Source organism: Lytechinus variegatus, chromosome 2, assembly GCF_018143015.1.
Source record: "Lytechinus variegatus isolate NC3 chromosome 2, Lvar_3.0, whole genome shotgun sequence".
NCBI lineage: Eukaryota > Metazoa > Echinodermata > Echinoidea > Temnopleuroida > Toxopneustidae > Lytechinus > Lytechinus variegatus.
The window spans coordinates 10,017,348-10,043,933 of NC_054741.1; the positions used below are offsets into that span (position 1 = coordinate 10,017,348).

Here is a 26,586-nt window from a genome sequence, read left to right on the forward strand (position 1 = left end):
GTTGGGATTTACAGACGATATGATTGGTCATTGAGCACAACAAAGATGGCAGCGCCCATGGCCATACTTTTCTACGTTGTCTTGCGTTAGGAGACTATTTTATCATTTCTAACTTCATTTCTTGAATTAAAAATGGATGAAGACGAATATGGAGATGTTGACTGGAACTATGACCAGGCTGTACGTATGTTTAGTAATTCTTTTTAGCATTGTCTCAATTATCCGGGCTGGGCCTGGGCGCGGCGCCAACTGCACTCCGTCTCCGTACAGCTCGGCGGGCCGGGCGCGCCCGCGAACTGTGCCTGCGCCTGGGGCCTGTTGCATGAGATGGTCTTTCGTAGAACCATTCTACGTGAGAACGAGGGGCCTGTTGCATGAAATGGTCTTTCGTAGAACCATTCTACGTAAGAACGAGATATCGCTCAACTGTTTCACAAAGCCGATTTGGGCGATACGAAGAATGGTCCTTGGAAAGACACCTCCAGACATGTCCTACGTAGGCATGATCTTCTTTGCACACCGCCCGCCACCGTCGGCATTGAGAGAAAATGCGTTTACGGCAAGCCACACTGACATATCACCTTTAAACATATTTTTAGGGGGTTGATGATGCATTTTATCTAGGATGGCGCCAAGTTATTTTTTTATTTGGGGGCTAGTTGTCATCAATTTCAGGTCGACAAGACGACCAAAAACGGATGTCATTTTAACTTTTCCGGGGTTGATGAAGAACCAAATATTTTTAAAAAATATGTTTTCTTTTATTCTCCCGCTCCGCCCAATCCCCACCACTTTTCTATTTAAAACAAAATAAACTTGATTTATCGAAATGGGCGGCACTATCTATCTGACCCATCATGCTTTCTCATTATAGATAATTAAACAACATGAAAACGATTAAAAGAAATTATGTAAAGAATAAAAAACGTGTTTATATAACGCTCAGCAAAAAAAACACTCGATACAAAACTAAGAGGTTAAACATGCTAAATCATTTTATATTTTTATTTCATTTTCATTATTTTTTATGAGATTAATTTTGAATGAAAACCAATTCTTGGATTTGGGATAACTTGAGATGTGAAGCAGTGAAACAAAACAAACTCCTGCAGTAACAAAATAGCTAATTGAATTTAAGATACAGACTAGGCCTAGCTTATATACGAATCCATCACAATCATTACAAATGAAGATAAGTTCATCAAAGAAAAGATTATGGAAAGTACGAAGAGGCGCATTTTAAATGGTAGGGTAGGCCCCTTTCGGCTCCTATGTCATGTTAAAGAAATCACGGTAGTCTCTACTCCTTACCTTTGAAATATTGAACATATATATTTTCTATATTCTTAAACCTTATATTCTTATATAAACTTCCATAAATTAAGTGATCAACGTTTTATATGATCGTTGTAATTTTTAGCATGATTTCTGATAGTATTTTTCCATTGCGGATTGCACAACTTTTTCTGTGTTTTAATTATTATTGCAAAGCACTACTTTATTCACTTGGCCATGTTTGCAGCAATGTTAATATTTTTCTTGTCATCGTTTACTCATCATGCAACTGGGGTATGTTTATACTCTAAACACTCAAATTAGTATTTCTTGCGTTATATCTGGCAAATAAAATAAATAAATTAGAAGTTTCACACGCAGCCTCTCATATTTTCCTTTTTAGTCTAACACAATCAGACACTGTTGATTTTGTTTACCCCTTTCAAACCATATTTTTACCTCAACAAATAACATATTAACGCATAATTTACAAACTTATCATTATATATAAGCATTCTATAAAAATACAGAATATTGAACTAACAAAATGTCGAAATTACTTAGTTAAATCAATTTTTATATCGGACAAGGGTCTCTTTCGTTGAAATATCAATGAAAGGTGTCTCTAAAAGGACACCGTATTCTAAGTAAGGTAAACAATGAAAATTTCAATTTTATTCATTTATGTTTGTGAATCTTTAAAGTTTCTTCTCTTTTTACCTCATAAAGTAAGCTCCATACATCAATTCTACAATCAGTAATAAATAAAACATCATTTGATCTCCTTTTATTGAAATAAATGATTTTATGAAAAGTCGTCATTCCGAAATAAAAGGTTCAGGTGACGATGAAGACTAAATATTTTTCCGATACTATCGATATCAAAAGATGTCGCGGACTTGGAAGACAAAATTGCCTTCGTGAAACGGTTTACGCTGATTTGTCGCCAATCTTCCTATCTCGGAAGAATGGTCCTAGGACGTTCCTACGTATCGCTCATCTCGTCATGCAACAGGCCCGAGATATCGCTCAACTGTTTCACAAAGCCGATTTGGGCGATACGAAGAATGGTCCTTGGAGTTGGAAAGACATCTCCAGACATGTCCTACGTAGGCATGATCTTCTTTGCAAACCGCCCGCCACCGTCGGCATTGTCATTGAGAGAAAATGCGTTTACGGCAAGCCACACTGACATATCACCTTTAAGCATATTTTTTAGGGGGTTGATGATGCATTTTATCTGGAATGGGGCCAAGTTATTTTTATATGGGGGCTAGTTGTCATCAATTTCAGGTCGACAAGACGACCAAAAACGGATGTCATTTTAACTCACTCCGGGGGCAATGTAGGCCCATTTTTTTTTAAAATATTCTCCCTCCATCCTATCCCCACCCCTATTCCATTAAAAAAATAAATTTGAACTATCAAAATGGGCAGCACTGCACTATCTCTCTGACCGCTCATGCTTTCACATTGTAGACAATTAAACAACTTGAAAACAATTTCTTTAAAAGAAATTATGTAAGGAAAAAAGTATTTAATAACGTTCAGCTAAAAGAAAAGGAACAATACAAAACTAAGATGTTAAACATGCTAAATCATTTATTTATCTTTATTTCATTTTCATTATGATTATCATTTTTTGATGAGATTCATTTTAATCAATGAAAATGAATTCTTGGATTTGGGATACGGTGAAACAAACAAAATCTGCAGTATAGCTAATTTAATTTAAGATACAGATTAGACCTATAGCTCACGAATCCATAGACAATAATTACAAATGAAGATAAGTTTATCAAATGAAATATTAAAGTCCATGCGAATAGGCGCATTTCAAATCGTAGGGTAGGCCCCTTTCGGCTCCTATGTATTATGTCATGTTAAAAGAATTGAAATGTTGAACATATTTTGTATATTCTTAAATCTTATATTATAATTATAAGCTTCCATAAATCAAGTGATCAACTTTAAATATGACCAACGTTTATGATCGTTGTAATTTTTAGCATTATTTCTGTTAATAGTATTTTTTCCATTGCGGATTGCACAACTTTTTCTATGTTTTAATTATTATTGCAAAGCACGACTTTATTCACTTGGACATGTTTGCAGCAATGTTTATGTTCCTTGTCTTCGGTTAGTTATCATGCAACTGAGGTATGTTTATACTCTAAATACTCACATTTGTATTCTTGCGTTATATCTAACAAATAAAATAAATAAATTTGATTTTTCACACGCAGCCTCTTATATTTTCCTTTTTAGTCTCATACAATCAGACACTGTTGATTTTGTTTACTCCATTCAAACCCTATTTTTACCTCTACAAATAACATATTAACACATAATTTGCAAAATTATCACTATATATAAGTATTCTATAAAAATACAGAATATTGAACAAATAAAATGTCGAAATTACTTAGTTAAATCAATTTTTATATCGGACAAGGGTCTCTTTCGTTGAAATATCAATGAAAGGTGTCTCTAAAAGGACACTGTGTTATAGATAAGGGAAATAATGACGATTTCGATTTTATTCAGTTATGTTTGTGAATCTTCAATTTTTTGTCTCACCTGCGAAGCAAAGTGAGACTATAGGCGCCGCTTTTCTGACGGCGGCGGCGGCGTCAACATCAAATCTTAACCTGAGGTTAAGTTTTTGAAATGACGTCATAACTTAGAAAGTATATGGACCTAGTTAATAAAACTTGGCCATAAGGTTAATCAAGTATTACTGAACATCCTATTAGAGTTTCATGTCACATGACCAAGGTCAAAGGTCATTTAGGGTCAATGAACTTAGACCATGTTGGAGGATTCAACATCGAAATCTTAACCTGAGGTTAAGTTTTTGAAATGTCATCATAACTTAGAAAATATATGGACCTAGTTCATGAAACTTGGACATAAGTTTAATCAAGTATCACTGAACATCCTGCATGAGTTTCACGTCACATGACCAAGGTCAAAGGTCATTTAGGGTCAATGAACTTTGGCCGAATTGGGGATATCTGTTGAATTCCCATCATAACTTTGAAAGTTTATGGATCTGATTCATGAAACTTAGACATAATAGTAATCAAGCATCACTGAAAATTTTGTGCAAGTTTCAGGTCTCATGATTAAGGTCAAAGGTCATTTAGGGTCAATGAACTTTGGCCGAATCGGGGGTATCTGTTGAATTACCATCATAACTTTAAAAGTATGTTGGTCTAGTTCATAAAACTTTGACATAAGAGTAATCAAGTATCACTGAACATCCTGTGCGCATTTTAGGTCACATGACCAAGATCAAAGGTCAATGAACTTTGGCTATAATGGGGATATCTGTTGAATTACCATCATAACTTCGCAAGTTTATTGATCTGACTTTTGAAACTTGGACAAAAGAGTAATCAAGTATCATTGAATATCCTGTGCAAGTTTCAGGTCACATGATCAAGGTCAAAGGTCATGTGAGGTCAATGAACTTTGGCCACATTGGGGGTATTTGTTGAATTACCATCTCTGTAAAGTATATTGGTTCATAAAAGGTGGAAATAAGAGTAACCAAGTATCACTGAACATCTTGTGCGAATTATAGTAGTTTTCAAAGTCAGCACTGCTGCTATGTTGAATCGCGTGATGCAGGTGAGACGGCCAGAGGCATTCCACTTGTTGTCAAAAATGGTTCCTTTGATCAAATTTAAGTGTAAACTTTGATTTATACATGAGATTAGAGTCATATCTTCAGAACTTATTCTTAGAACTCCTATAGTTCACTGGCAATCTTAAACTTGAGTGAGAAATGTTTGCACTTAGTGTTAATGACATTGGATCAATTACCATAATTTTTGTCACTTTCATGTACAATGCATGTACAAATCCAATGCAAATTGTGTTTTTAGCCATAATTCATATGTGTATCATTATTTCTACGCTTACTGATTTATAAACTCAATAATTTTGTGTTTTTTATGATCAGGATAAATTCAGCAATGAAAAAAAAACGATGAAAAACAATTTAAAGTCAGGAAACGAAGAAATACAAAGAAATTTTTAAAAACAATAGAAATATACTTGTGATAACAATTTTTTCTTAAAAGTATATTTGATCAGAATCCTACAAAGCGCCTACTCCTCTGCCTCCTGATCCACCTGCTCCGCCACGCCCTACCTTATGTCATACATACTGCTGCCAATTTTTATTGTGCACGCTATTAGCTCTATTGTTAAGCTTTAAAGTGAGATATCAACTAGGCTGATAGGACAAGGGGTTGGTAATCTTAATCACAACATTTTTTTGCTGTCAACATTTTGGAAAATGTAACTCCACCACCCTTTTTAGGCTACCAGCTAATGACATGTGACCAAACACAGATTTTTTACCAACATCTGCTCAGATTTGATATGAAAAAAGCAAACAAAAACTTAAAATTTACGCATGATATGATATATGAAGAAAAAAAATCACACTAATTCTTTCTGACATTATTAATCAAGAATATCTTAACCCATCTAGCTTGCGTCCGGAATCAGGATGTAATTTGTCACGCACAAAAATAATTGTTTTTCGAGGAGGGGTATGCGGCAAGTGTAATGCAAATAAAACAGTGGTAAATATCAAATAAATTTACCATATTCATAATTTTCATAATATTTGAAATAGCAAGTACATATTTTTCTTTCATCTATTTCCTCTAATTGTCATTTTTAAAGCACAAATATAAAGGTGTCAGGTGATAGGATGCACTACCATGCAACACAGAGCTGAGGCGCTGGTCCAAAAGTTTTGATTGTCCCAGAAAACAAGGATATTCTCATAAACCAAGACTAGATGTAATCATGTCATGATAAATTGAGATGATCCTTTTTTATACCTTAATATACATGGGGACAGTTTTTTTCACTTACCCCTACGGAACATAGATGGCAATTACGGGAATATAGCATGCTAAAAATAGATTCAGTGACATCGATTCCCCTCAGTTCACCGTCTATTATTCATGACTTGTCGTCTTCCAATAATCTTGTTATATGTTTACATTGACTAGCACACATGATTGGTGTTGGCACTTGACAGGTGAATCTTACTAGATTTCTTGTGTGGAGAAACATTTGAAAACTTAAGACAGTCCCTGTAACTTGGGACAGTTTTCTGACCATTATCACTACTGTTTAGAAAAATTATTAAAATATTACTTTTGTAACCCAAAATACTAATTTCCGTATGGCTACAGTTGCAGTTTAATTTTCATTTGTAACTTGTGTTTACCAGACAAAAGCGCTCAAAAACTTGAATTTTTGCATATTTTTGTGGAAAGTAAAATTGAAAGAAAATTTTCCTTCAACAATCTCTAATTTCTAAGTTAGAAAAAATAATTCAACGAATTTGATTTAGTTGAGAGCCAAGTTGCATGTTTATGATGAATAGTTGTAATGGAAACTGACTCTTTATACGGTGTGAATAAACATAAGACAGAAGCTGTAGACCTGTATGGGTTTGATAAATGGATGTCTATTATTATTCCTCTTGTTCAGGAAGCCCCAGTGGACGAGGATGAAGAGGAGGAAGAAGATGAGGATCCTGATAGATACAAAGAGAATGAAGATATCCAGAAAGAATGTCTGGAAGCCTTTGCTAGTACAGATTACATTATGGAACCAGGGGTCTTCAAAGATCTCAAGAGGTAAATAGTATAGATTTTAAGATTCTATTTTCTTGTTCACTTCAAATAGGTTTTTTTAAATTTTTTTTATAGGAAGTCTGCTTCATAACTCGATGAGTGGAAAAATGATCTTCCCCCAATGGTTTGGCAATCTTTGGGGGCAACAAGAGAACTGGAATTGGACGAACTTTGATCTGTTAGGGGTATAGCTCTTATCTTAATTAATGAAATGAGGTACTAAGGGCAAGACCCATGGACACAAGGGTGATTCCACTGGGTTGGGGCAATTTTTGTGACATACCACAACTAAAAATCCATATGTTTTTCAAACCAGGCAAATATATTCAAATAATGGCATGAGCAAAAAAATGGTGTCCATCCAGTATTATTTCTCAAAGACCATGGCATATTGTAATTTGACTCATGAAAATTTCTTGCCCATGTAAAAATACTATGATGTCCATGTAGCGGTGGTAGATTTTTGTATACCTGTTGCTTCAAATTCATAAAAGATTTCCACATTTAATGTTTATTCCTGAAAAAGAGAGCAATTTTTTATTGATGGCTCAAAAGTTAACCACATCTTGATTGATCTTCATGGTGAACTGCGAAGGTGGATACCTCTGTTACATGGACTTTGCATGCAAACTTTGCCCCTACCCCATGGATTGTCCCACAATGGAAAGTTAACAACACAATCTTAAAAATTATACATTGTTTTACTCACATTCAAATGTGAGTGCACCTGATGGATAGAGAAGCACGTGAGCCAGCAGTTTTAACTTTCTGGAGTTTGAATAACTGATTCTTGGGAAGATTGAAGAAAAGAGAGTTACCAAAATTGAGACGGGAAGCAATTATGCATGAGCCAATTTTTGTGTGTAGCAGATTCAGACAAGTATTTTCTAATAAACCCAGTATTATTTCAGTCAAACTCACCATTAGTATTTCTGTGGTTGTTCCTCTTTATTGATGTCTGTAGGTATTTTAAAGCAGGAGGAGGCCCAGAACAGGTTGTTGTTTTGTTGTCAGAGAACTACACTGCTGTAGCACAGACTGTTAATCTCCTTGCAGAGTGGCTTATATTCACAGGTATGTGACATATCAGGAATGCATTTGTTGATGGATATTGTTGACTTTTATCCAACTTTTTTGGCAAAGCCAAATCAGATTATGAAATGATCCATATTTTCTTAAATCACTTGATAGATAATTAATTTCACTTACATGTACATACCTGCTGAATCAAGTAGGGAGGGGGCATTTGTCAATCCATTCTGTCCAAGAAACTTGCTCAATAAATCAAAATATTTGAATAGATTTTCATAATTCTCAGTGTAAAGGTACATTGGTAGTCCATACTGAAGTACATGTCAACTTCAATTTCAGATTCCACAGGTCAATGGTAAAAAATCACAGCCCCATGCAATAAACAAGGATTTCTATGTCCTATAGACAGTAGGACACATGACATGTCTAATTTATATAAACATTTGTAGAGGCATGAGTAGGGCTGGGACTAAAACTTGGGTACCCGGGTCCCGCCCGGAAGCGTCGGGTACCCGGGTAGAAAAATCAATACCCGAAACCCGAAAATTGCTCACCAGTATAACGTACATTTGATTTGTATTGCGTAGTGTAAGACATGATTGTAAACTCATCACAAAAGTACACAAGTCTCATTCTGAATCTCACCAATTACCCTCGAAATATCCTTAAATATACTATTTTTTCAAGTGATGACGATGTGACTGAGATCGTTCAATCGTCGCCATGTTTCTTTTGCAGCGCAGTGACGTCATCCAGCCACTGCGACGCAAGCCAATTTATGAATGAAAATATAGTAAGCATGCGCATTGCAAGCCTCAGCCCCACGCAGTATTCCGTCAAAACAAGTCTGCAATACTCTGTCACCTCGTACCAAAATCGACCTAGAATTCCACTTTCCTTTATTTCATATGAATTATGAAAGGTATTCTCAGAGGATCTGTTTTCTCACCGATACCACGCAAGTAAGCGTATTTTATTACTTCTTGCTTTTCCGTCAAAATCTTACGAAGAAGCGTCGATGTTGCATCGTGTTTGTGAGTTTGTAGAATCTATCGCTACGTGAACAAAGTCAATTGATTTCCGGGTTTCGGAGCATACGAGGCGCCAGCCAATCACGTTCTTGATACCATTTTCAGTTCATCATAAACCGAAAATGGTAACACGATCGTGATTGACTGGCATATTTGACGCTCCGGAAATCAATTGACTTTGTTCACGTACGTAGCGATAGATTCTACAAATTCACGAACAAGATGTAATATCGACGCTACTTCGTAAGATTTTGACAGAAAAGCAAGAAGTAATAAAAATTTGCTTACCAGTGCGGTATCGGTGGGAAAACAGATCGTCTGAGAATACCTTTTTATATTTCATATAAAATATAGAAAAGTGGATTTCTAGGTCGATTTTGGTACGAGGTGACAGAGTATTGCAGACTTGTTTTGACGGAATACTGCGTTGGGCTGAGGCTTGCAATGCGCATGCTTACTATATTTTCATTCATAAATTGGCTTGCATCGCATTGGCTTGATGACGTCACCTATGGGGTTTTTCCACCAGTCATATTTCGAGCGACATGATTTTCGGGTACCCGGGTACCCGCCCGAAAATTACCACGGGTACCCGAAAAGAAAAAAACCCGAAAGTCCCAGGCCTAGGCAGGAGAGCTCACTTTCCCTTTTTTTCCCAACATATTTTGTGATGGTTGGTTGATGTATTGTGTATTTATTTACACTGTTGTATTTTAGGTGTAAATCCTACTGAAGTTCAACAAATGGTGGAAGATCACCTTAAAGTGCTGATTGTCAAACATTTTGATCCAAAGAAAGCTGATACTATCTTCAGTGAGGAAGGAGGGGTGAGTATGATTTCTGGCTACGATTGATTGGCATTTAAGTCTCTCCTATTTGTATTGGAAATTTCTACAAATTCCATGATACTTGTTGAAAAATTGATATTTGGTAATAATTGCTCCAGCAGTAAATCTTATTTAAATCCAACCTCAAACATAACCCTAACCCACCCAAATACTATGAACCAAAATCCTTTCACAACCCTTGTACTAATCGTTTGCCTTCTAGAAAATAAGACAAGTAATAATGTTGCGGAGCAAATGGGAAATGTCATTTTACATTCAAAGTTCTAGAAATCATTTGTGCTGAACTATTGCATTATGGTTGATTTTAACATACTTTCTAGTTGTTGGTTTTTGTGTAACTGTAGATAGAATTTATTTTTAGCTTAAAGTCTAATTTGTTTGCATATGAGTATTAAACTATTAATGTGATGTTGCATATTAAAGATTTACAGCAATGTAGATTGCAAATAATTTTGTGCTTGACTAGAAGGAATAAACAGGGAAAATCTTGCCGTTTTTTTCCAGCCATATAGATTGTTCTTTATAAAATGTTATCAAAGGATGACTTGTCAGATGTGCAACCAAGGCTTTACAATTATATTTATGGATGATGGAATGTAAGTCACTATCTTTTACATCTCTATCAGACACCAGCATGGTTAGAAGCGATGATTCAACACAGAACATGGAGGGCGCTCTTTTATCAGCTCGCAGAATCATACCCAGACTGCCTCATGTTGAACTTTACTATCAAGGTCAGTTGTTTAACAGGGAAGTTTAACCTGATGTAATTTTGGTTTAAAAAAAAAAACAATGAAAAGAAATATATTTGTGAAGCCAGGTTTGGTGAAAATCCAACAAAGAATCACGACATGTAAGTTATTCCATGAAATGCTCTCCAGATGATATACGTATGTAAATGAACTGGGGCATTTGTAGAAAGGGTTGCGATCAAATGCAACATAATTTCCAACCAATGAAACATGCGTATTAGGGACTTGTGCTGGGCAATTCCACAGGTTGGGACAAATCTGTAACGTGAGTAACCGACACATTCCAAAGATTTGCCAGGAGCATAATAGAATTTCCCAAGTTTTGTTTTTATACAAAGGATAGTCAGACTGTGTACTTTGTTGTGATACGGAGATGTTTAGTTCCTATCAATAATAATGGAGTTACAGCTCCAAGTATGAGTCAAGGTGTCTCCAAATGTAACGTGAGTAACCGTGGAATAGCCCTGCTTCTTTTTTCGTGGTTTAGCTCAAACGCAACTCATGGTACTGTAATGGGCCCCTGGAGGTTTTTATAAGTTGGAAATCATTTCAAGAGCATTTCATAAACGAATAGTCTGTGATCTTCATTGAAAACTGTTACATGCTACTAAAATCCTTGCATCTGATTGGCTTAGAGCAAATTCGTCAATGAAAGTCACTGATATGATGCCTCGTGAAACACTTCCCTGGTTGAACCATTTATCACCTGTCTTTGCAGCTTATATCTGACGCTGGTTTCCAGGGTGAGATTGGGGTTGTTACCACGGCTTGCCATGAGATTGGAGTCTTCTCCAAGGTCCTTCAGACATCCATCAATAAACTCCTAGAAGGGGGAGAGGAGGCCATAGTTAAACATCTACCTGAATTCAGTGTAAGTCATTAATTCAAGAATGATACATTAATGCCTGTGGAATTTTAATAATAGATATGATTAATAAACAATAGTTATTATTTTTAAAGGCATAGTTTAACATTACAAAGGTCTTATTTAAAAGAAAAAATGCTGAAATTTAATTCATAGTTGTATTCAATATTGTCCATATGGATTAAAAACCACCCAGGAAGGACACAAAAATCAAACTCATGCAGACACTTTCAAGATCTCTGTAATTGATTTCCTTTATTTCACTTTTTTAAAGCACTAAATAGTGATTTTGGGGGCCTAATCTTTCTGGACTTTGTTATGTTAACATATCACAGACACAGTTGACCTTGAGACCTTGCAGCTGAGATTTTAACTTATGCATTTAATCTTTATCTCAAGAATTCCTAAAAGCATTTGTAATTTTGTGAAGAGCTTCATGAAACACTCATCATTTCAGTAACAGATCTAGCCAGGTTAAACACATTACAATTTCAGGGGCCGTATTGTTTTTACATAAAAGCCGGCCTCTCAAAACTCTTGTCTAATCTGGCTGGACCATTGTTACACTTTTGTCCCTTTTCTCTTGTAGAAAATGGTTTGTCATGGTCAGCACACATTCCTGTACGCTGAGGTGATGATGCAGCTACTGGCCAGGCAAGATGGAGGGGAGTCAATCATCAGGAGATTATGTCAAGAAGTTCAGGCTGTTGGACATCAGAGGTATGTTCAGTTTGAGGATCATCAAATGAGTTTGTGAGAAGGGAATTCACTTCATTCCATCATACAAATTACACCTTCATCGATATGTTAGTTAACAAGCATAAATTTGTATGCAGCCTCCTTAGGAATAAATTTTGCATGGTCATCCTAAATGAGGTGTCCTGTCATTTCTTCTCTATTCTTTGATTAATTTATGAGTTCTAGTAAAACTTTTTGTGAGGAGTAACTGGACAGTTGTATATGTAGTGTTCATTCAGTTGACTATGATTTTTAGTTTTATTTTCATGAGAAAAGTAAAAAAGAATATAATTAATATATGTAATATGACTTAAAGAAAGGATATGGACCTACCGTGAAAGACAATGCGCCAATGCCAGTTATCAGCAGTGTTCTTTCCCATACTCTGGGTTTCTTAACTATTCTTTTGAATCTTCATATTTCTAAGACAAGGCAACACTTATGGACATTTTTTCTTACATCACAAATGGGAAAAATCACAAGAAGGCATGACAATCTCCAAAGCCAATCAAAAAGCCATTAAAGGGAATCAGCACCCGCTGTAAAGCCAGCTGCTTATGCCCCAAACCCATCTCTGGCCAAACATGACAGTCATTGTCTGAGGAAGCACATGACAAAAAAAATATTGATCAATTTCATTGGCTTATTTCAAATTGATTGTGTAAAGATTTTTTTTTTTTTTGCTGATAGGGGTGAAGGGGTAACCCAGATCAGTCTTGCGGTCAGTAGCGCCACTGCCTACCCTCGGGCCTGCCAAGCACTGGTCTCCATGATCTCTCGCAAGGCCCTCAACCCTGCCGACATGACAGTGGTATGTATGTACAGTGTATGTTGTATTCCACATGCTTAGAATAATGCTGTCCAGCTGTCCAATTAGTGGATAGTGAATCATGTCTTCCTAACACAGGGAAGTATTTTGCTTTAAGCTGAACTCTCAGGTTAACGGATTTGATCTATAGAGTCGCAATGAGAGTTATCATTATCTTGGCAATGTGCATAAAGAAAATACATTGCACTGTTATTCTTCTGCTTTTAGTTCAGACCACCTTTTGGTGTATTATCATACTATTTTTAGTTTTTCGGTGGAGCAGCAGCTGCATTATACTGGGTTAACACCCTACTGGTTGACAAATAGTGTATTGGTTTGGACACGCATAGGTTGTGACTTTTCTTTACATAGGACAAGCATTTGCATCCTTTTTGATGGATGGAGTGTTTTCCAACTGCATTCACACCTGCACTGTATATCCTATCTTTGGTAAAAATGCATCTCACTTTGTATGCGATTAAAGCAAAAAGTGCTTGCTACGAGAAATCATTAAACTTCATGTTAGAGAATTTTGTTAGAGAATTCAGTTTTTTTCTCTGCAATTAGATAATTTCTGAAGTAGAATATACATGTAAAACAAGTAATCAGTTCATGGTTTCAGTTGATGAGAAAACTATCATATCCTTGGCAATATATGATTGCAATATTTTTCACTAGCTTGCACTAGCTTTTTTCAAAAAGAAAGCTTAGTAGTCTATATAACCAGATATGACTGATTATAATTATTAAAGAAGATCTTTTTATTATATCTCATTCTTCTTACTAGCTTTATAAGATGTACAGTGATCCAGACCCCCCTCCTGTGGAGTTAATAAGGGTTCCTCAGTTCTTCACCCTTTTCATCGAGGCACTCTTCAAACCTGGTGCTACCATTAACCCAGATCACAGACCAAAGTATACTTACCTTCTAGCCCATGCTACCTGTGCTCATGAAACATGGAGACTGGTTAGTAGATGATGACGACAATAACGGTGGTGGTGGTGATGGTGGTGGTGATGATAGTGATGATGATGGTGGTGGTGGTGTTGATAATGACGATGGTGGTGGCGATGCTGTTTGGTTGTTATGATGATGTTGATAATGGTCATGCTGTGGACGGTGGTGGTTTGGTTGACTAATGGAGATGATAAATGGCAATGATTGGTCTTATGATTCAGGGGCAGATGTTGCCTTTGATTATCATTTTTAATCATGAGGGGAAGTATAAGGATGAAATTATTGAAGATTATTTTGATAAGAAAGCTTTATTTTGATAAACAAGGGTGCAATTAGATGAATGACATTTATTTTAAAAAAAAATGAATTAATTTGCAACAAGAAACAAAGTATAAACTGACTAGGTAATGATGTCGTAAATAGTAAATGTTTATAGTGTATAATATTTATAACTTTTATATACCCTTGAACCATGGATGTAATAAAGTCTGGTACTTCCATATCACAAGGTCACTGGAGAAAACCTTCTTCCATGGAGTTTGTACAGATGATTCAGCCCAAATCCAAGGCCAGCAAAATATAGCCTCAAGGTTGATCTCTACTATATCCCTGCTTCAAACACAGGACAGGACTATGTCTTCTTTATTTATTTTGTGCAATTTTAATGCTATTATTCAGCCTTCCATTCTATCTACTCTCGCAAACAGGGTAAGAGAACATCAGTAACAAAGGACGAGCTGAAGGCCACCAATGTAGCCATAGAAAAGATACATGCTATCTGCAGCTCAGGCAAGAAAGGGGAATCAGAACTGAGTATGGAACTCACTACAGTCTATCAGTGTATCAGGTATGGTAGTGAGGAAATATGAGTGAAAAGGAAAAAAAAGTGGTGGGGGGGTGAAGGAAGAGAATTTGGAGATGGATAGAACATACAGGAATGATAGAGAATTGAGATATAGGCTGGAGGTCTCTACACGAAATAAGTATATTTGATATGCAGGGAGAAATTAGTGAATGAGAGAAGAGGATAAAAAGAAGAAGAATGAAACAAAGCAGAGGAGCAGAATGAAGGGAGGAAAATTGAGGTTACTTCTGTATGGTGAAAACATCTTATTTTTTGAATATGTGCCTTTCAGTTTTTTATTATAAATTTTCATATTTAGTTGGTTAAATTGTGTTTTAAGTAAATATAACATTTAATTCCATCAGATTTAATATAGTTGAGTTGAACTGAACAGAATTTGAATTCAAAATTAATTGAAGTCAACTTGAATGGGCCGAGTGGAATCAGAATTTATTAATTTGAAATTAATTTGATGTTTTTTTTTTCTTCAATAGGTACCCTGTAATAGCAATGGGTGTGGTGTACTGGGTAGACTGTGTTGTTCAAGATCCAACATACTTCCAGAGGTTAACAGATCACACTCCTATACATCTACTTCTTCTTGATGAGGTACGAGCCAATGATTGAAATTGATTTAAATGAAATTGTATTGACCTGTTACCCCACACCACCTATACATTTGCAAAAGTTATTTTTGTATTTTACCTCTATTTCACAAGGAGACATTCTCAACTTATCAATGGTATATTTATATAGTTATAATTTAGTAATAATAATAAAAAAGGGTATTTGTATAGGGCACATAAGCTACATATCCACCTTGTGCTGAAGGCGCTCCTATATTCTCTCGACTATGTTAGTCTTCCGCTGCTCACAGCTTTTTGAGGAATAACTTTCTGTTGGTATCATCCATTTACCTCACCTAGATTGAGTGGAGCCCATTCTAGTTCAATTTTATGCTTTATTGTTCCTTAATAACCTCCTCCAAACAAAGACAAGTGGAAATCAATAACCCTCATTGAGAACACAAAACAAAATATGGGAGTGTCCACCTTTAGTTCTCTTTGTGTGGCCAGAGCTCAGGGAATTGAATAGTCTGTACATTGTTACTTGTATGAAAGGATTATCAGATTAGGCTAAGAATTTGGTGGTGCATATAAGATTAGGAGTATTTTTTACTTCTTTCAAAATCAACACACTACCTTTATGAACTAGGACATGAATGAATGGAGGCACAATTGCAACTCTGAAAAACTCTGATCACTGGCCTAGTGTACATACAGGTGTGGCTATTTGTTGAAATCAGTTAATGACAGGGATGGCCTGTTGAAGATAACAAAGCGGAATCATAATAACCAGATTTGAGACTCAGAAAATAAAACATAATTCAGTTTTACACTTTTTTTATATCTATTTTTTGCTATTTTAATTTGGAACATTGTCAGGCAAAAATGACAAGTAATTTTAGAATTTATTTGCATATGTCGGCAATTTAGAAGTGAATGATAATAAGATAACTGTCTTCTATTTAAAAAAAATCAATCTGACCCTTTGAAAATTTGGAATTTTTCTCAATTACAATGTATGGATGATTAATTGGTGGTCACATATTTTCTTGATTTATAATCCTCAATAATGCATGACCAGAAATAAATATCCCCATGACAGTAAACACAACATAAGTTACTTGTTACAAATTACTTAAAAGAAAATATGACATGCCTTCATTACCAAAACAGATTTCAATATGTTTTAGTAATGTCAGGTATGTCAGTTGTATGATTACAGACTTTAAGCTTTGTGTTGATATAAATTTATTTTTTATTTTCACTTGTGAATGGGGCTCAGCTTCCGAAGCAATCTTGTTCAAACTTCGTGGGTATTGCAAGAATATTTTTGCAATCAATTGCACTATTAACTATACTACATCAATTGAAACTCCTTGTTGCACGAAGCAGAGCGAGTGATCAAGTGCAAATTTGCAAGACATATTGTTGATCTTGAAAGAGTTCATCAGCAAATCTAAGCAATATGTGGTGTAAAAAGTCAATGGAATGATAAGGAGTCGAATATGTCTGCCTCCAGAACATGTTTTTTTCCTATGGTGTCAAAAAGGCGTTGTTTGATTATGTTCCTTATAATAGTTAGGGTGAAGTAAACTTTTTCCAAAGTTGTGCATCTTTTGTGGAATAGCTACCGTAATGACATCATAATGAACTCATTGTCATGTCATGAGTTTTATTGTGCAACTTTAGACAATTAATGTTTAATGTGGTATAGTCAATTGTATTAAGTTAGGTGGATTTATATTAGAATGTCTGGAAGAGGCCTTATGAGGAAGGTGTGGTAATCTTCTAATAAGTGACAAAGATTTTTTTTAACCTTTGTATTCTAGGTTGTGAATTGTCATCAGTTACTACATTCCAAGGTTCTTGAGGTTCTTATACGACAGTTTGCAGCACCCTACCCTGAACTAGATGTCATGATTCAGGTGAATAGTCATTTCAGGGGGCCATTTCATAAGGATGTTCGTAAGTTAAGAGCAACTTTAAGAACGACTGATGATCCTTTCTTATGTGCTGAACCATTGCCAATGAATATACCACTTACCACAAGAAAGGATACCATTCATTCTTAAAGTCGCTCTTAACTTACGAACAGCTTTACGATTCAGATTCATTTATTTCGCATCTCTTTAAAATACACAAAAATACTTAAATACAAATAAAATTCTTATAAGACAGAACAGATATTGACAAGTATATAAGTAGTCATAAACAGATAGTAAAAAACAATGATCTCCACTGTACAGCGGATGTGGGGGAAAGACAGAAAGCCATTGGCCTATCGAGGTCTATCCCCCTGAAACGCCCACCAGCTCTTATCTTCTTTGTATTATTATATAGGTGCTGGATGGAATTAACTGCTCTTCTAGTTTCACCAGCATTAAGGAAGTAACAATTTATAAAGTTCATAATACAGTGAAACGGTGTCAAGACTACTGAAGAATATGGTCTTAATGAGCAGGTGGTCCTTATAAACAGGTCCCTATGACACATGTTCCAATGTGGAAACTTTTCAACCACTACAATTAAGAGAGAGGTATTGCATGTGGTACATTATGATTTCAAAAGTATTTCATTATTGAGTGACTTAATTTGCTCTTCTTGCTATGTTTATTCAGAAAGTAAACAAAAAAATTCTCAATTTCGGTGAAATATTAATATATTTGTTTTGATTTTACAGATGGAACTAAAGAAGACAATCTTAGATCGGATGGTGCACCTGCTTAGCAGAGGCTATGTGGTACCTGTTATCAAGTATATAGCCAAGTGTGTGGAGAAACAAGACACTGATATATCACTCATCAGACATTTTGTTACCGAGGTAAACAAGCAATGCAGTGAAAGCTGGGTCCTGTTTCATAAAGACTTGTTATAATAACAATTCCGCAATTTCTGTGACAAGTTTACTCTCAGCCAATCAGAGTGAAGGATTTCAGTAGCTTTTAATTGTTTTTATAAATTGGTTATTTTAGCAAGATGTGACTGTGTATATAAAGTAATCTTATTTACTCTATTCTCCGTACTAACAATTATGATGTGTCATCAATATTTTCATGAAGTTGCTCTTTTGATGTGTGCAATCTAGTCCCTTTGCATGCTCATGGGCATTAAGTTTCTTTTTCAATAATTTCATGCTTTTTTTTAATGTGATAACCATGATTACACTGAGAGTCATGTTAATGGCAGTGTTGGTATTTTTGTGTTATTTTAACACTTTAACTTCATGATTAGGTATCGAATTATCAATTTCTTACAGGAGGTAGCACAAGTTTAGTAATAACGGGGAGCATGAATGTAGTTCATGATTATTTAATACCAACATTGATGCATACACATGGGCAGGTTTGTAGTTCCATTAACAGTATGACTCATCATCAGTTCTGTTGTGAACTATTGATCAGTTGTGGTATTTTATTCATCCCTTCCCAACCTGTTTAGGTCTTGGACATGATAGCCCCTCCATACACATCAGATTTTGTCCAGCTCTTCCTGCCAGTTATCGAGAACAGCGACATCACCGATTCATTACGAAGTGAAGATGGAAAAGACCCCGTTTCGGACTTCATAGGTCAGTAGAATAAACCTGTGCCCTGTTTCACAAAGCTGTTTTTAACGTTGCACACGTTGCGTATGAGTTGAATATTGCATGTCATTTGTATTTTTCAATCACTGTACATTTTAATGTAAGCCTGTAGGAAAAACAAGAGTGAGATTCACAGGCAGTTTCTCTTTGTCTTGATTGCAACTATCCACATGTAAAATATTTTTGGAAAGAGAAAAATGTACCAAGAAAAAAAATATTGCCAGTGCAGCATGTTTAAGAATGTTAATTTGAAGGTGATCATTACTCTCTTTTAAATAGGCAGCACACCCCAAAAATGAAGTCCTTTTATTAAAACTATTGATTAATTTTTAAGGAAATCTTAAGGAAGTTGTTGATGATTTAATATCTATACAAGAAACATGGTCGTAATGAGAAGGTAAGTCTTTACAGACATGTTCCTGTAATACACGTTTCCATAAGGGAATGTGATTTTAAGGGAGAATGAAATTGTGGTCTTAATAGATGGGTGGTCCTTCTATACAGGTGATTGCTGTATAAAGCAGGTTTCTCTTTCTCCCATAGTAATATTCCTTTTACATTCATTTGTTTAACCATATTATCTTTTGTTGCTTTTGCAGTACATTGCAAGACACATTTCATCATGATGTGAGTCAAACATGTGGAAAGTATGAACCTTCGGTGATCTTGAATGGTCACACTTTGATCAAGATCCAAGAATGTCCAAGAACTTCAGTCTATCATGAGGAGGAAATCTACACGTTTACCAAAGTCCACAGTGATATCGCTGAAGAAAGGGGAACGCCCTGGATTTTGAAGGATCCCCTTTCCTATAAACATACATTCAGAGATATTGCTTGGATACGGACATTATGTAAGAGTGTGGCTTCGTGGATGTCAGTCTTTTGTAATAGCATCACAGTGGTTCCTAACAGAAAACATTGCAGGAAGTGCTTATTTGGAAGTTGGAGCCATCGAATTTGTGGTGACCACCATCAGCACAGATCTTGGGTTACTGTTTAGAACCAGTTTACATGAATCCATGCAACACAATTCTGTGTTTCATTGGATGTTACCTTGCTCCCAGGGACATTCCATAGGAAGATTTTATTACGAGCAATGTTCTATTATAGAACAGTACACTCAAAAGATGGATCTGCCTTTGTAGTTGATGTAATCCAAGATGTGAGAAAATCTGACATTATCCTGGCCTTTATATAAGAAATAAACCATTTATGAATGTGCCAAAGTTGGTTTATTTAGATTTTCATATGAAAGGTTATGGCAAGTAGTGAATGGTCTAATTTCCCTTTTGTATATTCAATTTCCCTTTTTTTTCTAATCATTGTTTAATTCTATTACCAGACCATTGAATCCAAAACTAATGGGGCGTTTGCAAGAAACATGCAATTGATGGCAGGGTCATTTTGGTCCAAAATCAGTAGCAAGTCTTGTAATCAATTGTTAACTTGCATTCAACTGCCGATTTGCTTGAAGTTTAAATTGATTTGCTATAGTTAAAATTGATATATCAATTGTAAATTTGCCACAGAAATTTGCAATTGCTTGCAAATATTGTCTTGCAACACCCTTTAAGTGATGTTAGACCTGGGTTTAGTCTAATATGATAAGACAATCATGGTTAATTGGAATTAGCCATTTGTGGCAATCAGCCAAACTGGGCTAAGAATAGTATATTGGTATCAATGGGACTATGGCCTCTCTGGACACCTGGGATAGTAAAGGACCTAGCAAAATTAATTTTAAAAATTCAAATGTAAAGACTTGTCATGGTGAATTCAGAATTCAAGATTGCTTGAAATCGTTAATATCAGCTTATACAATTTATCAATATCAATATGATCATTGGGAACAAAGAAATAGACATAGGGTCCCAAGTGAATGGAAGAATATTTATTGGATGTAATAACAAAAAGGTGTCGTTTTGAATACTAGAGCAATTGTTGAAGGTTCAATGAAGAGATATATGTATACATTGTATCAAATTCATGGGTGGTTTTGAAAAAAAAACATGAATCAAAACCATGAATTATGCAGATCATATGAATTACAATGAATATATGCTTTTAGCGACAAGTGAATTTAATGCCACCAAAAAACCATGCAGTCAGTTTTTCACAGTTAACTGAAAAATCTTCATCTTACTTTAATGTCATTTATAATGTAAAGGTAATCTGTAGAAATCATGATTTTATTCCACCAGCTTGGTAAATTTGGGCCATTCATTCTGCTCTTCGTTATCATGTTCCTTGAGCATCTACAACTTTATTTAACTATCACAAAAGAATGTAAAATGAACTCTGCTTGTTTTGTGTATCATCAAATTTTATTCAAGAACAAGATAGAAATTCTCACACATTCCAAGAATGAAATATAGGACGGAATTCATTTCCATAAAACATTTAGACAAAATAATTATTTATAGTAAATAGTGGTAGTAAAATACGAGCTGTGATTGGCTGGATTTGTACCACGTGACCTCCCTTCAAAAAGTTATATTGTACATATGTACAATATAACTTTCGATTTTTGGATGGCAAAATCCATGATGGGGGGCTTAGATTAAGGGATCTATTTACTATAATAAATAGTGAACGTTCTATCATACAATATTACTGGACTATATGAACTCCAAATATAAAATTATCCCTCGTGCAAGCCTATTTCACCTCGGCCTTCGGCCTCGGTGAAATAAACCTGCACTCGGGATAATTTTATATTTGTCGTACATATAATCCAGTATATTGTACAATAGATTGTACACTATTTATATAATATAGTACATTGAAAGGGTGAAAACAATTTTATGCACTCTAAGTGTTCTTGATTAATTTTCAATTGCATTAGAATAAAGGAAATCCTTTATGCAATTGAGTGCAAATAAAATATATATAGTGATGTGAGTTACTTGTAAACAAGTATGAATGCATGTTCCGAGTCATATCTTTGTGACAATAAAGGCCTCATTCAAATTAAATGTAATGTTTGTAAAATATGTATATATGTACAGTTTACAATAAATGGATAAAACACATTTGTCTGCATGCCTTGTCTTCTATTCAACCTTGATAGAATTTTCATATTGTTTTCATGAGCATTATAACATATCTTCACTTCAATATTCACAAAAATATCCATTACTTTTACATTTTAGATAAATATCACTTCAAATAATTTATAAATTTGACATAGAAATTCACATTTTTCAACAGGAGAAATATATAAATATATACAAATTGGTTTATAGCTACAATTATAAACAAACACTTTCACAAAAAAGATTATTTTCAAGGTGTTCTGAATGGAAAGAATGTATTTGGTGCTAATTTGGTTATTTTGAATACCCTCGGAAGAAAAATGGTAAAGAGATAACAACTGATTGCAGATGAAGAAGAGGAATACATGGTAAAAAGGCATGTGGTGGGCATATAGTGAGACACATCATGTTGAAGTGTGATGATAGCAAGGGACAGAACCAAAAGTCAAAGCCCTGGCATTGCCACTAATTTAAAGCAAGTTGCATATGCTGGCATGAAAAACAATTGGAGACTACCATTCTTATCTTAGAATGATCCACTAGTGATCTCCTGTAGGTGTGCTTGGTCCAAACCTCGTATCAGGGTTAGAACTGATCAGAATTCTTGACAATTAATATATAGGATACTATGCAAACTTAACAGTTTCAAGTATAGTAACAAGAGCTAAATTGAGGCATTGGCTTGAAAAATAGCATCCTTGTTACATCTATGCTAGTTCTTCAAGGTGTGATGCCTTTTAGATAGTATGTCCAGGATACGTTGGCAGCACCTCCTGCAGATCTGGCACAGGTCACCACCAGCTTGCCCATCTTGGGTGCCTTGGTACCGTCATTGTTGCCCTCGTAGCCAATGATGATGTTGTGGGTCTTCTTGCCCCGGACCTGGTCTCCTGTCTTGCAGGAGAAGGAAGGGTTGTCCACCTGGAAGATGAAGGCGGTGGTGTGGGAGAAGATATTCCTGAAGGGGATTGAGGTGGTGGAGCCAGCCTTGATGGTGTATGGCCCCTGGGGCTTGGGGGCAATGCAGGTGCCAAAGAGAGGGAAGGTGTACTCCCCACCCAGGGGGGAGTGGAGGGTGAGGGTGCCGCGAGTCTCGCCCAGACGTGAAGGTTCAAAGTTGATGTCAAAGCTGACCTCACTACCACCACCGGATCCTGGAGCAGCAGTGATGTTCTTATCACAGTGAAAGTCATTGTTGTCAATCTGTATTGAGAAAAAGGCATGGGAAATTCTTAGTCTTAGTCAATCAGGGCTCTAACTTTTGCTATAAAAACCTCAATTTTCTAAAATAGGGCTTTGCACAAGATTCATCTGAAAGCTTAGAATATCACTTTCTTGTAACCTTATAGCATGACAACAATAAAGAATATTCCCCATACTTAACATTGGCTTCACTCATCTACATAAACCTAACCCTAAAGTAACACATTATCAGAGTATTTTGGGGATGGAATAAGGCATTAAGGTTGAAAACGCCACTTTTCCACAAATAAGGGATTTACCTTTACTTCTTGTATACAGTTTTACCATGAAACTTATATTAAAAAAGAAAATATTCTATTGACACGCTTTATCATCTATGAAGATTTCAATCATGAATTTCATTGACAAAACCACTAACCTTGCAAGAATATTCAGTCTTCACTTTGGCAAAGTTTGTAAACTTTGTAGTCTGTGTATGGTTCCCACCCAGTGAAGCCCTGAAGAAGACAGCCTTCTCTGGCCCTGCTGCTGTGGCGGTCAGCTGAAGGTCATATGCGTACTGTCCTAGCTCGTTGCTGGCTAGGGTCATCTTGCCGGAGACCTCACCGGTCTTGAGAGGAAGATACTCGAAGTTCAAGACACCCTGATGGAATATGTTACATGAGACAGTGGATGAGTATAATTACCTGAATTTGGGATCTGGTGTAACTTAAATTGCGATGTAAATCTTTGCTTTATCTATGGGTATCAAAATCTGGCACGATATCCAATAGAAGATGTTCCATTTATCAGAAGTTTCTCACTCAAACTTGAAAACTGTCTGAGGATAATAATCACAATATAACACAGCTCACAAAAGAAACAGATTCTTTAAATTCTTAGCCCTTTTGGCTTCCCATAATGTTAAAACAGATTTAGACCAGAGAATTCAAGACTATGATTTTGATATGACCCATAAATGTGAGAAAAACCAAAGACCTAAAATCATGTTAAATATATAACTTCTGAAGGTTTCCATGGCGAAGAAGAATAGTGTAGTAGGTTTCACGGTACACCATGTATCTTTCTTGGGCAAGTGTTGGTCCTGAAAAGGACAACCCAATCTCGACGTTTCGACAAGTGTGTTCTTGTCGTCCTCAGGAGAATTTGGGAGATTGGGTGGTCCTTTTTCAGGACCAACACTTGCCCAAGAAAGATACATGGTGTACCGTGAAACCTCCTACACCATGTTAAATATCTTTTCAAGGAAAACTCATCTGAGTTTAAACCCCTGTCATGTGCATCTTTCTTGTAAACTTTGTCAGTAGCCCTGGATGAGACATATTTCTCTTTTATTCCAAGCATGGCTAAAACTATTTATCAACTTTTGATGGATTATTCAAGTCTTAAAAAGAAGAAATCAATGGTGACACAACATTTACTCCTGTGACAATTGCTCTGGGCTCAATTTCACATAAGATGCAGGGTTATAGCAAAAGGGTTTAATGTTAGGTTTAGGGTAGGGATTATTGTGTGGAATTTAGAGCGGGCAATTGTTGCCGCAACAAATGTCATGGAACCAAACTAATATCTGAACATATTGAGAACAAGCCTTACCTCTGATTGTGGAGGCACAATAAGCTGAGGCGGGACCATGATATCATTGATGGCACAGTTAGTCTGGAAGGTGACAGGCAATGACAGGGGGTTCTCAAGGGTGATGGTGTGGGAGGTACTCAGACGGACCGGTGTGCTCATCTCCACCATGTCAATGATACCCGGTGGCGTACTCTTGAAGGTGATGTAGTAGAACTGGAACTCGTTGGTCTGCTCATTACGGAATAAGATCTGTAGTAGGGACAAGGAATAATAATGCTAAAAATTCACTGACAAAAATCTTCATGAAACACTAAATAAGACTGAGAGTTTACCAGCTTGGTGCAAAGATATGGACAAATACCAAAGGTGCTTGCAGTACTCATCTTTTCAGAAACAGTCAGCTTTCCATATTGTCTGCATGTTTTATAATCACACACTACCTTGGGGAAACACTGTCCAATTGATTTTAAATAAGACTAATTCCTACCTTTGCAGCATAAGATGCCTCTTTGTGGCAGAAGAAGTTGAGTTTGTAGTCCCTCTTGCTAAGACCTGGAACATCAATGTAATCCAGGCCCTTCAGAGTGGTAGCTGGATCTAGTTTGTCCGGTTTGATCATCTCAATACTGGCCTTAAATCTGAAATTAAATTAGGTAGGGAAACATGAATTCCAGGCTATTATGAAGCACTGTTCAATGGTGATAGAAATAGGAAATGCATTTCAAAATATTGTGGGAGATGCTAATACTCACACATTATACTTCTTTTACATGCTTTTTGAAATTTGATAGAATAAACTAATTCAAAACTAGTGATGCTTGATCAATTATGCGATATAACCACACATTAAACATGAATCTTAAATATTTTGCCTCATAGATAGAAGCATAATCACCTATTAGTTTAACCCTAACTGGGCAAGGGGGGGGGGGCTGGGGCTGAAAGCAGACTGTCTGGTTTATATATTCTCTTAAAATGCAGGCATGTGGTCTATCAATTTGATCTAATTTCTCTTTGGTATACACTTCATTTAGTCTAATGGGCATTTAGTCTAATATATAGTCTAATGCCCAGATTGTCTAATTTTCCACTTCATCTACTAATCATACCTTGTCAAATGAAAATTTGGTTCATCTATCCTTATAGACTAAATTTAGTATCTTAGACCAAGTGGATATTATATGAAATAGTTATAGCCTAACTGAAAGTTAAAATTGTAAATGAGACCAAATGGAAAGTAGACAAAGCAGGTGTAGACCAATCAGCATCATACCAAAACAATACATACCTTTGCGGTCTCTTCAGCCAGTTGGAGACAGAAAGGCTCTCTGTGTAGTGTGTTTTACTCGGGATATCCCTGGTGATGTTTCCTGCAGCCTTGGGTGGTTCAGACACACCTACCATGTTGTACATCAATCCTGAGCCATCAGGTAAAGCAAAGAATACACTGCCCTGTAAGGTAGATAAAGGAATAAGTTGCCATTCATGACTATGCTCTTATTAATACAGAAATCATGCTTTCAAATGTGTAATTATTTACCTGCATAGAGCAAACCTTCATATAAGAATGAAAAAAAAAACTCCCAAACAATACTGCAAATGGCAACCTTTTAAAGAACAATGTATCTGTTTTGCTTTCAAAAGATTGGGTTTGGATGATGAATCTGGAGAGGGACAAAGACTATATATAAGTGGATTCCAAACTGCAATATAACAAAGCCAAATTCATATGCATGAAGGAATTTTTATCTGTATCTTTGAGTTTGTCCAATATGATGTATATGACAGTATTTATA

General features: G+C 35.8%; 2 protein-coding genes across 2 annotated transcripts in view; one reads left to right on the forward strand and one right to left on the reverse strand.

Annotated features, from left to right (window-relative positions):
- Nucleotides 1–14: 14 nt before the first annotated feature.
- LOC121407277 (negative elongation factor D-like) lies at nucleotides 15–21,060 on the forward strand. Its single transcript, XM_041598256.1, has 15 exons — nucleotides 15–180; nucleotides 6,802–6,950; nucleotides 7,912–8,021; nucleotides 9,728–9,837; nucleotides 10,485–10,592; nucleotides 11,329–11,481; nucleotides 12,065–12,195; nucleotides 12,904–13,024; nucleotides 13,809–13,988; nucleotides 14,687–14,826; nucleotides 15,318–15,432; nucleotides 17,219–17,314; nucleotides 18,070–18,210; nucleotides 18,828–18,957; nucleotides 19,572–21,060. The coding sequence occupies exons 1-15, from the start codon at nucleotides 133–135 to the stop codon at nucleotides 19,601–19,603; spliced, it is 1,764 nt and encodes a 587-aa protein (XP_041454190.1). The 5' UTR covers nucleotides 15–132; the 3' UTR covers nucleotides 19,604–21,060.
- A 1,259-nt stretch (nucleotides 21,061–22,319) lies between these two features.
- Nucleotides 22,320–26,586, reverse strand: part of LOC121407280 (hydrocephalus-inducing protein homolog) — a 90,358-nt gene continuing 86,091 nt past the window's right edge. The window contains 5 exon segments of the mRNA XM_041598259.1: nucleotides 22,320–23,212; nucleotides 23,631–23,855; nucleotides 24,809–25,039; nucleotides 25,278–25,428; nucleotides 26,079–26,242. Of these exon segments, the coding sequence (XP_041454193.1) occupies nucleotides 22,730–23,212; nucleotides 23,631–23,855; nucleotides 24,809–25,039; nucleotides 25,278–25,428; nucleotides 26,079–26,242 (1,254 nt within the window). The 3' untranslated portion in view covers nucleotides 22,320–22,729.

Coding starts and splice junctions, on each gene's coding strand:
- LOC121407277 (XM_041598256.1), top strand. CDS start 133: ATGGATGAAGACGAATATGGAGATGTTGACTGGAACTATGACCAGGCT. Junction 10,593..11,328: donor TGTTGAACTTTACTATCAAG/GTCAGTTGTTTA, acceptor CTGTCTTTGCAG/CTTATATCTGACGCTGGTTT. Junction 15,433..17,218: donor ATCTACTTCTTCTTGATGAG/GTACGAGCCAAT, acceptor TTTGTATTCTAG/GTTGTGAATTGTCATCAGTT.